Below are 12,635 nucleotides of genomic sequence, written 5' to 3' on the forward strand. Positions count from 1 at the left end.
TTTTAGAAATCATGAAATTTTGATTTTTCAATTAATTATTTAATAACTACTTGGTTACTTTTGAACCGCCATAACCTTCATAAGTTTATGTTGATTAACCAGTTAACAACCCATCAGAGCAAACACTTTCCGTTCAATTTTCTCGAAAAAGGTGCCATTTAAAAACCAAAAGTTGTAGTCATTTCCGGTGAAACAGGAAGTGACCAAAAACAATTGAATACGTCAACAAATCCTAATTTATGTCATATTAACATACCAAATATCGTTTTTTTATCTAAAAAGTTATAGGGGTGAGCCACTTTTTGAGACGCGACTTTAATTTAAATTAATGTCGTTACTGATCAGTGGTACAAACAATACCGAAACTTGATTCTTTGCATGTTTTCTTTTGAGTTTTTTTTTCTTTTATACCGTAATAAGTATAACGAAACGAAATACAATACAAGACTAGATAGTAAGAAGGCCTGCATTACCGTAATTTGATTTAAGCTTCGATGGAATCGGTCACGTCCTAAACTAGCGTTACTACTAGCTCGACTAACTTGAAGCGGTGCTCGAATGGCCCTCCATCTTTTGCCGGTCAAATCTTCTTGACACACTCCCATCCTGTAATAAATAACGCGATCGTGTGCGCCAACTGCAAATACTTGATCATTTGAAGTGGCTGAGATATGACACATTTTTCCAACCATTTCGATCCAACCGGAACCCACAGCCAATTCCTCTTCGCTTAAACTCGATTCTTCTCGTTTCATTCTCTTCCTAAACCATATTTTATTATCTTGTGTGACTGCCCAAACGCTAGTATTTCCCACTGATAATTGCGTGATTCTTAAATTGTCTCCGGGGCTCCTAACTTCAACCCACATATCTCCTAATGCAGTAATATTTTATTTAGATTAAAAAAATTGTGCATTATGTATATTTGAAGTGAAACTTCTTACTAACAGCTATTAAATTGAAGGATTTCAAGAATATATATATACAGGGTGGCGCACCTCATTCGCCTCGTTTGATTATACCAAAACGGAAAGATGTAGAAACAAAATATTTTATGGGTATACTAGCGTGTACCAGCGACTTCGTTCGCGTCGAATTAATTATTTGTAATGGTGATGATAAAGCACAGCAAGAATTTCCATTAACATACAAACAGGATAAAATTTTCTCACATTTATGTCAGCATGAGAAAAAACAATATGGCTATATTGTTATATAACTTGGTAATATTTAAGGGGTAGTTTCATCTCGTTGGAATTTGACTTTCGAAAAATCCGTTTGCCAAAAATAAGCTTTTTACGTCAAGCAGTTTAAGCAGAATCGTGGTTAAGAAATTACCCAACTTTTTGGAACACCCTGTATGAATTTTTAAAAAAATTCAAAATATGTAGAAAAACCAAATAAATTATGCTTGTCCAAGCGTTTTCCCGAAAGACTAACCGTTTTTTAAATAACAAATATTGTAATATTTGAGGGGCGTTTTCACCCTCTTGGAATTTGAGATTCGAGAAACCCTACAGTCAATCCGTTCGCCTAAAATTAGCTTTAAAGATCAAGTAGTTTAAGCAGAATCGTGATTACTCAATGGTCATATTTTATGAAACACCCTGTATAAATTTTTAAAAAATCTTAAAATATCTAAAACAACAAAATAAAATATACGCCTTTAAGAGTTTTTCCAAAAAACTCACCGGTTTTTAAATAAAAAATATTTTAATATTTGAGGGATTTGGTTTCACCCCCATAGAATCCGAGTTTCGAAAAATCCCTTCTTATCGAACCAATTTTCGGAATCGGGCAAACCCCCTAAAGTCAATCCGTTTTCCGAAAATCGGCTTTTTACGTCAAGCGCTTTAAGCAGGATCCCTATCTGCCCCCCCAGTTGTTTTAATTATCTTTTTCTTGTTGTTGTTTTTTGTATACCGGGTGTGTCTCGAAATTGGCTCGCCCCTATAACTTTTTTATTTTTTTACATAAAAAATGCATAAAAAACGAGATTTGGTATGTTAGTATATGACATAAATTAAGATTGATTGACTATTCAATTGTTTTTGGCCACTTCCTGTTTCACAGGAAATTACTAAAACTTGATTTTTAAATGGCACCTCGGTATATTTCTACTTTATTCGATAAAAAATGAGTAGAATGAAATATCATATGTTATCTTTTGACATTTTCGTTCAAAAAACATTATATTTTAAATTTCAATATAGAGTGCCATGGCTCTGTTAAAAACACTAATTTTTAAACAAGGAGCCTTGGAAAAATAGATTTGATCTAATGTTTCTTATCTAATGTTTTTCGTGTCTTGTCCTGGCCAGTCCAAAAGATGCCAAAATCGTATTTTTAATCGAAAATAAGTTGTAGTAATTTCCGGTGAAACATGAAATCACCAAAAACAATTGAATACATTTAATCATAATTTATGTCGTATACTAACATACCAAATTGCTTTTTTTTCTGAAAAAATAAACAAGTTATAATAGGGGTGAGCCACTTTTGAGGCGCACCCGGTATATAGAGTCATGAGAAATAGAATTCCAACTTCGGCAATCTCGTTCTGGTATAATTGATCTTTGAAAATATTAGTATTAGGTTCAAGCAGTTGCATTATTTTTCTATAAGAATTTAAGAAAGTGTTCTTTTCTTTTTCACAACCAATTATTTCGTGCAGAATCAGTTTATGATCAGATAGAGTTTTGTCGGGTACAAAATGAGATTCAGTCAGTGTTTGAGATGTATTCCTTTGTCTTGTTCTAATGAGAAAATTCGGGGATTCTGCTACCATTTTCCGTGTATTATTACACATTCAATTGGGAACATCAAAATCACCAAAAGATTGATATATTTTCCCACTACTGTTAATAAATTCATTTAACTAATGAGGCAAACTTATAAGCTTTTTTTATAAAAGTATATCGAGATCCTCTTCAGCTTCTTGCGAATGAATATTTACCTCATATAATTTTAGGGTACATCAGCCATTAATAACAAATAAAAGGGTAGTAGAAAAAGTGCGATTTTGAGCAGTCAGTCTAAAACTGTCAATTTTGCTGGCTCTTGACCCAAAACAGTTTGTTTAGAGAAAATTTATAAAAACAAGAATTATAGCAACAAAGGTTATTTACAAAAAGTTGATAGCTTTTGAATTATAAGTAAAATACCACGAACAAATCAGATTATATTTTTTTATTTTATTTTGTTTAAGATTTTTCCACGAAAATGAATTCGTAAATCCCAGTTTCGAATAGAGCACCCAAAAAACATAGAGATTAGAAGAAATTAAAACTATCACAAAGTTTTCGTGCAAAGGATTTTTTGAGCCTAATTTCAGTAAACTATAATAGGATACGTCTAGGATATAGTAGTGTTTATAATGTTTCGTCAGATATTTTTCCCTATGTGGTGTGGTAATTGGCAATATTTTAATGTGAAGATTTATAGTACCGATTAATTATTGATCTGGTCATTCGTTACTCTTTGTTTAGATTGCTGTTTTTAAATATTTTAGTTGCCGTCGTGGCGCCCCTCGTACACGACACCCAGGACGGCCGCCCGGCCGTTCCGCCACGTGTCGGCTGGAACCAAAAATACACACTTTTATGAATATGCCTATTAATGTTAACGCCCGCACCCCTTTAAATTTAGTTAAGAGACGAAATTTTGAACAGGGTCGAAACATTTGTATGTGGTCGAGACGAGACACAGAATTTAAATCTTTCTTTTACCGAAAATATGCATGAAAATTTATTTCTTAGCACACGACCAGAGGATATTGGTACCCAGGTACAGTATCAAGTTTATTATAATGCTTTTCTTAGCTTTAAATCAAATGTTTTTTGGTGTCTGTGCAATCCTTACCATTTTTTTTCTCGCTAGCTCGTGCGTCAAAGCATGGTCATGTCGTGTCAAGGGCGTGGTGTGTCACGGCTTTGAATTTTTCCTCCCATCGCGCGTTAAGAAGTTTCACTTCAAAAATATCAATTATTCTATACCTTGTAAAGTCTCTCTAGAAACTCCTACTCGAACTAAAGCTCTGCCATCTAAAAGGCTTGACCAAACTAAACCTGAAGGGCCAACACTTATACTTCCTACTTCACATCCTGTAGGCACTTGGATGTGGTGCCATCGGGTACCTTCAGGCAATTTTGTACTTACTTCTGATCTAAACATTACCTAAAAATACAATATTAACTAAATGTTTAATAAATGTAATACATATATATTACTCTATTATGGGAAGTAACAGCCCATACTAACATTGTACTCGGGTCAGCACCAATAACATTTTGCCCTCCAATTGATATATCAATAAAAGGTTCCTAAAATTCAAAATACGCAGAATTAAATATCGCAAGTTTAACGACAGTTACAGAATAGGATCCCACAGACGCAGACGGTTGCTTTATTTATTTAATTAAAAATATTAATTTATCTAAACAGATCGACCAGCAAGCAGCAAGCCGCCACCTCAAAGAAGTATAATATGTCAAATTACATTGAATATATTTGCCTTGTACAGTCTTTCAATTAGTGCCGTTCGGATTCGGCGATAAACTCTAGGTCAAGTGTACATTTTGGTTGAAATCATACGGGATCTACGTTGTTCGTGAAGATAGAAGGGCGCGGTTTGCACAAACCTGTGCGTCTTTTTTGTCAAACGAAAAAATCCGTAAACAAAATTTTCATAGCCCTCTTCGTTTCTAAGCTACAAGGTATTTTTAAAAATTTTGCAATTTGGGACACCCCCTGCATCACTGTTAAGGTACATTCAGGCTGAGAGCGTCGAGTGTCGCGTCGCGTTTGCGTCGCGTCCGCGTGTTGAAATGGAATCAATTCACTTAACTTAAATTAGACCGTTCAGACAGACAGCGTCGCGTTTGGCGTTGCGCTAGCGTCCGCTGAGCGTCGGGGTTCGAGTTCAATGGGGCAGACGTGACGCAAACGCGACGCGACGCTCGACGCTCTCAGCCTGAATATACCTTTATTGTTAAAGGTATCGAGAAGGTGAAAACTGTTTATTGTGGAACTTTTTACGTAGAATACAGTGGCGTAGTCTGTTATTCTACGAAAAGGATATTTTTGAAGATATGAAATATGAACTATAGTTATGTTTTTTTTAAATGGAACACCCTGTATATTTATAAATTATTTGATCTGGCTTGCTATAAGCTTCTCAAAAATATATATCACTCTATATTTATTTTCACTATTTAATTAACTATTGTCACTATTTACTGTAACATTTAAAAAAAATTAAAAGATCATATTTATTAGTAGGCCATGACTGATAATAAAAGAAACTAAAGTATTATTAAAAATATATATACTGCTATCTCTCTCTTATTTTATTTTGAGGGCCACTAATAAATTCTTTATATATTAGGGAAACTTAATTCTCTACCGCTATTTGTAAATCTTGGAAGCTATCTAAAATATCTATTATAATTTTTTAATATTCCTTTAGCTAATTTACGTGAAATATACTTTCAGCAAGATGGGGCTCTCCCTCACAACTTAACTTACAACCAAAAAAAAATTGGAATTTGTTAAATTATTATTTCTCAAATCAATTAATTGGAACCAATGGACCCATATGATGGCCTTCCTGGTTCCCGGATTTGTCCGTTCTCGATTTCTGATTTTGGGGATTTTTGAAATAATACAACTGGAAAATGCTTTAATAACGCAAGCTTTTAAAATATTTGCAAACCCATCCCGTTATAATAAATTCCGTTATAAAAAAAGATAAATATATTCAGAGATTCAAAAGTTAAATATATCAATTCCAAATAAAATTTTAATATGTGTATGACTATTTTAGTAAATACCATTTTGATTTTTTGTTATTTATCACGGCCTACTAATAAGAAAATGATATATTTTAAATACTGCAGTAAATAATGAAAATAAATATAGAGTGATATATCTTTTTGAGAAGCTCATAGCATGGCGGATCATATGATTTATAAATATACAGGGTGTTAATTATTAGAAAGTACCATTAGAAAAAAACCTAATTTTAATTCATATTTTTAAAAATATTTTTTTCATTGAAAAACAGACTACGCCACTGTATTCTACATAAAAAGTTCTACAAGAATCAGTTTTCACCTTCTCGATATCATCCATAATAATGGAGATATTATTTATTATTATTTTTATTAATAATGGGCTGTTCCAAATTGCAAAATTTTCGAAAAGACCCTGTAGCTCAGAAACGAAGAGGGCTATGAAAATTTTGTTGACACCATCTTCCGTTTGACAAAAAAATGGGACAGGTTTGTGCAAACCGCATCGTCCTATCTTTACTAATAACGGAGATACCGTATGATTTCAACTAAAATGGGACACCCTGTACTTGCGAAACACTGATAACACACATCACAAGTATTTGCGGGAGGTAGCGTACGCTCTGTATAGAGTATGACATTGTAAGAAGAATTATAGGAAACTGTAGCTTACCGACGTAGCATCTTTGTGTAATGGAGCGATAGCACACCAAGTATTCATTGCACAATATTTGGCAGTCCTAACCCAAAGTCGTCTTCTAACACAGCTTTTCCACTGTTTTTTCGAATAATAACATGAAGGAAAATCAACAGCATAGGTCCACCCATTGTGGTCCAATGGCTGTCCATCCAATGTTAACTCCAATTGCCAGTCACCTACAAAAGTATTTAGGTACTAAAATATTTATGGAACCTTAGGACTTATTTAACTTACCTTCCCACTGCCAAGCCATTGAAGGGAGTCGGATCCTATCTATAGACCGATCTGCAGTTCCATCGGCATTTGAAAAATGAAACCTATCAGTTGGTAAAAGTCTAGATGTAAAGCCTTCTATAGGCAACCATCTCTACGAAACAAATTGATGATTTCTTGATCATGTAAAATATAAATAATTTACCTCATTTTCATATGATTCCTCTCTTATTCTGATTGGTATATCAAGGCCATGCACGTAAACGTAAATCTGATGATCTCCACCTAATCCCCATAAAAAGTGTGGTACCCCAGATAATTTCTTAAATTCCTGTCCATTATAAGGTAATTCTCTCCACATAGAACCAGAAGTTGAGAGTGTATATACTCTACCTTCATTATTGATGCCAAAAAGCAGTGAACTTGGCATTGTATGTAGGTATTTTAAAAATACATTTATACGTTATTCACCATAGAGTGGGTTTATAAACATGGAATGTGATAATAGTAGGAGTAATAAATCAATACTAAGTATAATACTGGAGTAATATAATGTTTGGGTTTTCAGGATAGCAGACTTATCCTTGGTAAAAAATGTTAACCTCTGTTGAATGTTTCGGCGTTCGCTCTTAGCAATTTAAGATACAACGATAACATGTTATCCAAAGCCCTACAAAAGGTCGTCTATCAATCCCTTGAAAAACACAGTGATAATCTCACTTCAAACAATAACAGTAAAGAATTTGAACAAGAAAATAATACATTCATAATCTGCATGCAACTTCTACGAATAAATAAAAAAGTTTCATAAGTAATCCAAGTCAACACTATTATTTACAATTACACGTTTACAATGGTTTACACTACTATGATACAGTATAAGTTGCTAACTTTTATTAAGATTGCTAAGGCTTCAAATATCTGTACAAAAAATAAGAAATCAAAAAAGTATAGGTTCAACTTCATCCATGTCGGATTTCCAAATATACGTATTGGCAAAATTTCTTCCAATTATTAGTGGCTATTACTTCATTAATAACTTCATTTAATGAGGATAGGATATGTAGTAGTAGTGAATATGTATATATCAATGACTAAAGTATATAAGGACATGTAACGACAATATACGGGCTGCAGCAGAATTTGTGACCTTCGAGGCCATTCTTTTGATGGCAAACAATGAGTCATCATTTGGTCACCAGCGACAATTTTAGCAATTTTTAATAGTTTGTGTGTAGTGAACTTTGTATAAACTTTATTACAATGGTGAATAGTTGTTCAGCTTTTGTAAAAAAAGTGTAAAAGCAGCAGCGCAGCGATAAGAAAGAGCCAGGAGTTACGTTTCATAGGTAAATAAACAGTCTACTCCAACTTTTTAGCGTTTTCTTATTGAATTTGATAATTATTCTTCAATTTCAATTAACATCTATATGTACTTGATATGTGCTATACGTCGATACTAGTTTTGTACCTTTCGTTAACATTTTAATATGTTTTTTTCGTAATTAATTAGTATGATACACCCTAGGCGTAGTCAAAACAATTATCAAAAAATATAAATATTGCTTCAAACAGCTAAGTTAAAAAAAATATGTGCCACGGCACTGTTTGGTGACATCGGCACAATTTGCTCTCGGGTGTTATTTGTCCTTGGATTCTTTAGTCATTGGTATATATAGTCTCTCCAACGAGAGGATCGATGACATTGACAGTTGGGTCTGTCATTTTAATCACAGATAATTGTATTTTCTGTTATTTTTGAATTTCGTCAAAATCTTCCCTGTCTCGTTGGAGAAGTCTAGTTGTCTAGCTGTCTAGTTGTCAGTTTTAATACATTTTTCTTATTATATACTATAATCTTGCTCCCACTAATTCCATTGGATTTAACTCGCACATGTAAAGTCTTCAATGGTAATTTTTTTTTCTGCATGTTGAATTAATCGCTCGGCGCAAGAACTTTCGTCACAATCCATACTCCAAGTGATCAAACTTAGCACATTTCTAATAACGTTGTATTTTTACAGTTACCTGAAAGTATGTCCTGAGAGAAGTGTCTAGCCCCAGCAGGCAACTATTAAGCTTGACCAATCAGGTTGGTTAGCGTGGTTATTTGGAGTGTGTTAATTCATTGGTTTTTGTCAAAAACTCTAACGTGATTGGTCGGGCTTAATAATTCCCTGCTGGGGCTAGACACAAGTGTCCTGAGTGTCCTGAGTAGACGCAGTTGTGCAGTCCTTACTTGGAGGCAGAGTAGATACAAAAAAGGGACAAAACGTTTGATACAATTCTATTGTATAGAGTGTATCTCAGATGACTAATATTTTTTACATGGCTTGGGAAGTGATACAGCGCTTTACAAGATTATACAACTCTATGTATATTTTTCCTATATATGTAGAAGAATGTGATTAATAAGTGATAATCATTTAAGTGATTATCGCTTGGTGGCCATATTGTATTTGTCATATTTTGAAATATTAATTCAGAAGTCATTTCTGTCAGTTCCACAAAAATGTTTAAGATAAGAAGGATATATGTACCTACTTTATTTCGTTGTATAATCTTTTGAATACAACTCGATGTTTCGGGATTACCTAATACTTTTGCCTGACACTCAATACGATACCAGCAACACTACGACTCCGAAGGAGGGAGGAGTAACGCATTTCGTGTCAGGTAAAACTATTATTCGGTAATTCCGAAACATCTTATGGTATTACATTCGATAATTTAATCCTGACTGAAAAAAGTCTTCTTTGTTAGCATTATTTTCTAAAAATGCTTCAAAATATTGACAAAGATTATCTTTTTTTTTCTATATGGACAGGCATATTGTTTCTCATTTATTAAATAAAAAGAATCTCCTCTCAGCCTGATATGACATATACTTCGGAATATATAACCAATATGTTTCTTCAAATGTCCCATTTTGTCTTGTATCTTGTATGTCAAATATCTTTGATATTGTCACGTTCTGCTGCTTTCCCGAACGAAACCTGGACGTGCGTTCTATAGTACGCTGCTTCCTCCCACTAATTCTGCATGTTTATCCCCTTTAAGTTTTCGTGGAAAATATCCTTGTACCTGTTGAGTTATGGTTGAGTTGTCCACCCGATTTCCTCTTACCGTTTACAACCTAACCTAACCTCACCGTAAAACAGCGATTTGGGTAGGCGATTTTCTTGCACTGAGCATACGTGACCAGCCAATCTTAAAGCTTCGTACAGACCTGAATGTTGCAACGAACGACAAACGGAATGGCAAATGAAGACGAAAAATTAAAAACTTATTTTTAGCGAACCGAACAGTAAACGAAACATATTTTTGCATTCCCAGTAATGTTTCAAATATGAATGCTACAGCAGCACATAGGTACAAACAGGCGTCGAGCGTCGCGTCGCGTTTGCGTCGCGTCCGCCCCATTGAACTCGAACACCGACGCTCAGCGGACGCTAGCGCAACGCCAAACGCGACGCTGTCTGTCTGAACGGTCTAATTAAAGTTAAGTGAATTGATTCCATTTCGACACGCGGACGCGACGCTCGATTCTCTCAGCCTGAATGTACCTTAAGCGGAATTTTGTAATCATGACTTCAACGCTCTCGCAGCTTTTCAAGAACCGATACGTTTGAGACATGGTAGAATCATTTGATTCTTAAAAGTTGTCTAAGGTGTCTCTGTTGCAACTTGTTTAATGCGTTTATGTGTCGGCGGTATGGCACCCAGGTTTCGCTTCCATATAACATGGCGGGGATTATTAATAGTCGGTACATTGCAAGTTTCGTTTTTGTGCTCAAGTCATGATTGTAGAAAACACTGTCTTTTAATTTTCAGAATGCTCTTGAGGCGCTGCTAATCCTGTGCTGAATTTCAGAGTCAATATTGGCCTTTCCCGAAATCAAACTGCCGAGGTAATTGAATTCCGCTACATATTCCAATAGTTCTTCTCCGATTGTTATAGTATTGTTGTGATCTTCCGGGGGAGTGCACATGGTTTTAGTTTTATTGATGTTCAGGTTAAGCCCAAAGCCTTGTATGCCCAGGTATATGTATGTGTGCAACATTTCTTGTAATTGCTGTAACGTATTTGCAACTAGAGCGCAGTTATCAGCGTACTGAAGTTCTGTGAAGAATTTTGTACGTGTTTTTGTCCCGAGTCTTTTTATGTTAAACAGACCGCCGCCGCCGTCGTCGTATCTGTATCTAAGGCCCAATCAACTTTCCTGCAGTTTGCTGTCCACTATAATGGAGAGCGCTGCCATGAATATGTTGAATAGGAGAGGCACTAAGACACATCTCTGCCTAACTCCTGTGTTTGTTAGGAAGAGATAGTTCAGGTGATCCATGATCCATGATCTCAGTGACCCAAGTGATTCTTTGATGGCTTCCCGGAGGGCGTCGGCGGTATCGTTGTTCTCTAAACCCGCTACATTTAATCTGGTCATGTTTTGCTTTATACAGTGTGGAAGTTTGGGTTTTAACTGGATTTTAATTTTTGAAATTAAAAGTCGGCGGTCAGTGTCACATTCGGCATCTATTCTGGCTTTTGTGAGTCTGACATCTTTAAGATGAGTCCTTCGAACGATTACGTGGTCCAATTGATGCCAATGCCTGATCTGGGATGTTTTCGGGTACTTTTAAAGTTGTCCTTCAACATGAACCGCGTATTGGTGATGCAAAGATTATGCATGTCGTTAATAAGCGTTCGCCATACTATTTACGTTTCCCGGGGGTAACCCTTTTGAACAAGTAGGGTATTAGAAACTAGTTTGTAGAAGTTTATTTATTTATAATAACTACTATTAATATTATGCATATTATTAAATCGCACAATGAGATTTCAAATTCACAATTTGAAATCTCAGTTAAGAATAATATCTTAATATTCAACGTTAATCAGCAGTTTGGATCGCTTTGTAAAAAAACCTACGGTTCATCACTGAACAAAGCATACCTTAAAGCCCTTTGTCAAGATCTAACATGCAGAATGCAGAATATGCAGGAAAACAATAATTAAATAGTCTCTAAAGGTCTTACTCACCACCGAACTTTACATGTATAAATGGCACTATGCACAAATTTTTTCTCCAAAAAAATTAAGTCGTTTTGTAGTACTCATCTTTTTCTTGAGTAGGGCACACAATTACTACGTTTTCATTATTCAATTCGATTTAAATCCATCACCGATGATACCGATCCTGTCTTGTCTAGTCTTGGAGTCTAGGTTATAGGTTATGGCCATGTTATGACTTTTCAATGCTTTTCAATAGCTTCTACGTCCCACTAGTCAACTCGCATACCCAACAATGTTGGCGTTTGCTGTCGCCTTTTTATGGACGGCGCGTACAAGGGCGCGGCGACTACGAATGTACGCCTTGCTATATACAGTAGTACGTCTGTCCGTTCTGAGGCTACGGGGTATCCGTGAGAGGGGAAACGATATTTTCTCGATGTTTTTCGTAAAAAATTAGACGACGCATCCCATCAATAAAAATGCGACAAATTTGCAAGTAGCCAATAAAATGAGTGGGCGGAGCAATTTGCGGTGACGTACTCGTCAAGTCGACGTATAAAATATATTGCTGTTTATTTAAATGTTTTTTGTCCGCATTCCTTTCATAGACACAGATCCAGCAGACGAACTGTAGCTAATTTTGCAAGAGCAGCTGTGGATGCATAGTGAGGGCCGTCCAAGGCCGTCGCTTTGGGATCGAGAGGTCCCAGGTTCGTGTCCCACAAATAGACAACTTTTTATTTTTTACATCTGTTTTTATTTTTTTATTTATTTACAGCTGACGGTAATAACAATCAAAAGACGCCGTAGGTTATTGCCTTGAGTTATTGTTATTGTCTTGTTATTGTCTCTGAGGTAAGGTTTTTTTGTTTAGATTGCACGCGAAATACCCGACACCTGACCGGTTATCGTTTAT

At 35.3% G+C, this 12,635-nt stretch overlaps 1 protein-coding gene across 3 annotated transcripts in view; it reads right to left on the reverse strand.

Moving 5' to 3' along the window:
- LOC115878658 (tectonin beta-propeller repeat-containing protein) overlaps positions 1-11,963 on the reverse strand; it is a 30,896-nt gene extending 18,933 nt beyond the window's left edge. Inside the window, exons 1-7 of one of the 3 annotated variants that reach the window (XR_004049580.1) lie at positions 11,747-11,963; positions 6,911-7,375; positions 6,727-6,859; positions 6,466-6,668; positions 4,230-4,322; positions 3,996-4,176; positions 474-874 (exon numbers count right to left, since the gene is read on the reverse strand). Coding sequence is in view for 2 of the 3 variants with exons in the window: in XM_030895204.1 (XP_030751064.1) it covers positions 474-874; positions 3,996-4,176; positions 4,230-4,322; positions 6,466-6,668; positions 6,727-6,859; positions 6,911-7,135 (1,236 nt within the window). In the remaining variant the exon portion in view is untranslated. Of the gene's footprint in view, positions 1-473; positions 875-3,995; positions 4,177-4,229; positions 4,323-6,465; positions 6,669-6,726; positions 6,860-6,910; positions 7,490-11,746 lie in introns of those variants that run through there. The other 2 variants (XM_030895204.1, XM_030895205.1) reach the window with 2 other exon arrangements.
- Between the last annotated feature and the right edge of the window lie 672 nt (positions 11,964-12,635).

The sequence above is a fragment of the Sitophilus oryzae genome, unplaced genomic scaffold (genome assembly GCF_002938485.1).
Source record: "Sitophilus oryzae breed Bouriz unplaced genomic scaffold, Soryzae_2.0 scaffold_1521_pilon_pilon, whole genome shotgun sequence".
Lineage (NCBI taxonomy): Eukaryota > Metazoa > Arthropoda > Insecta > Coleoptera > Curculionidae > Sitophilus > Sitophilus oryzae.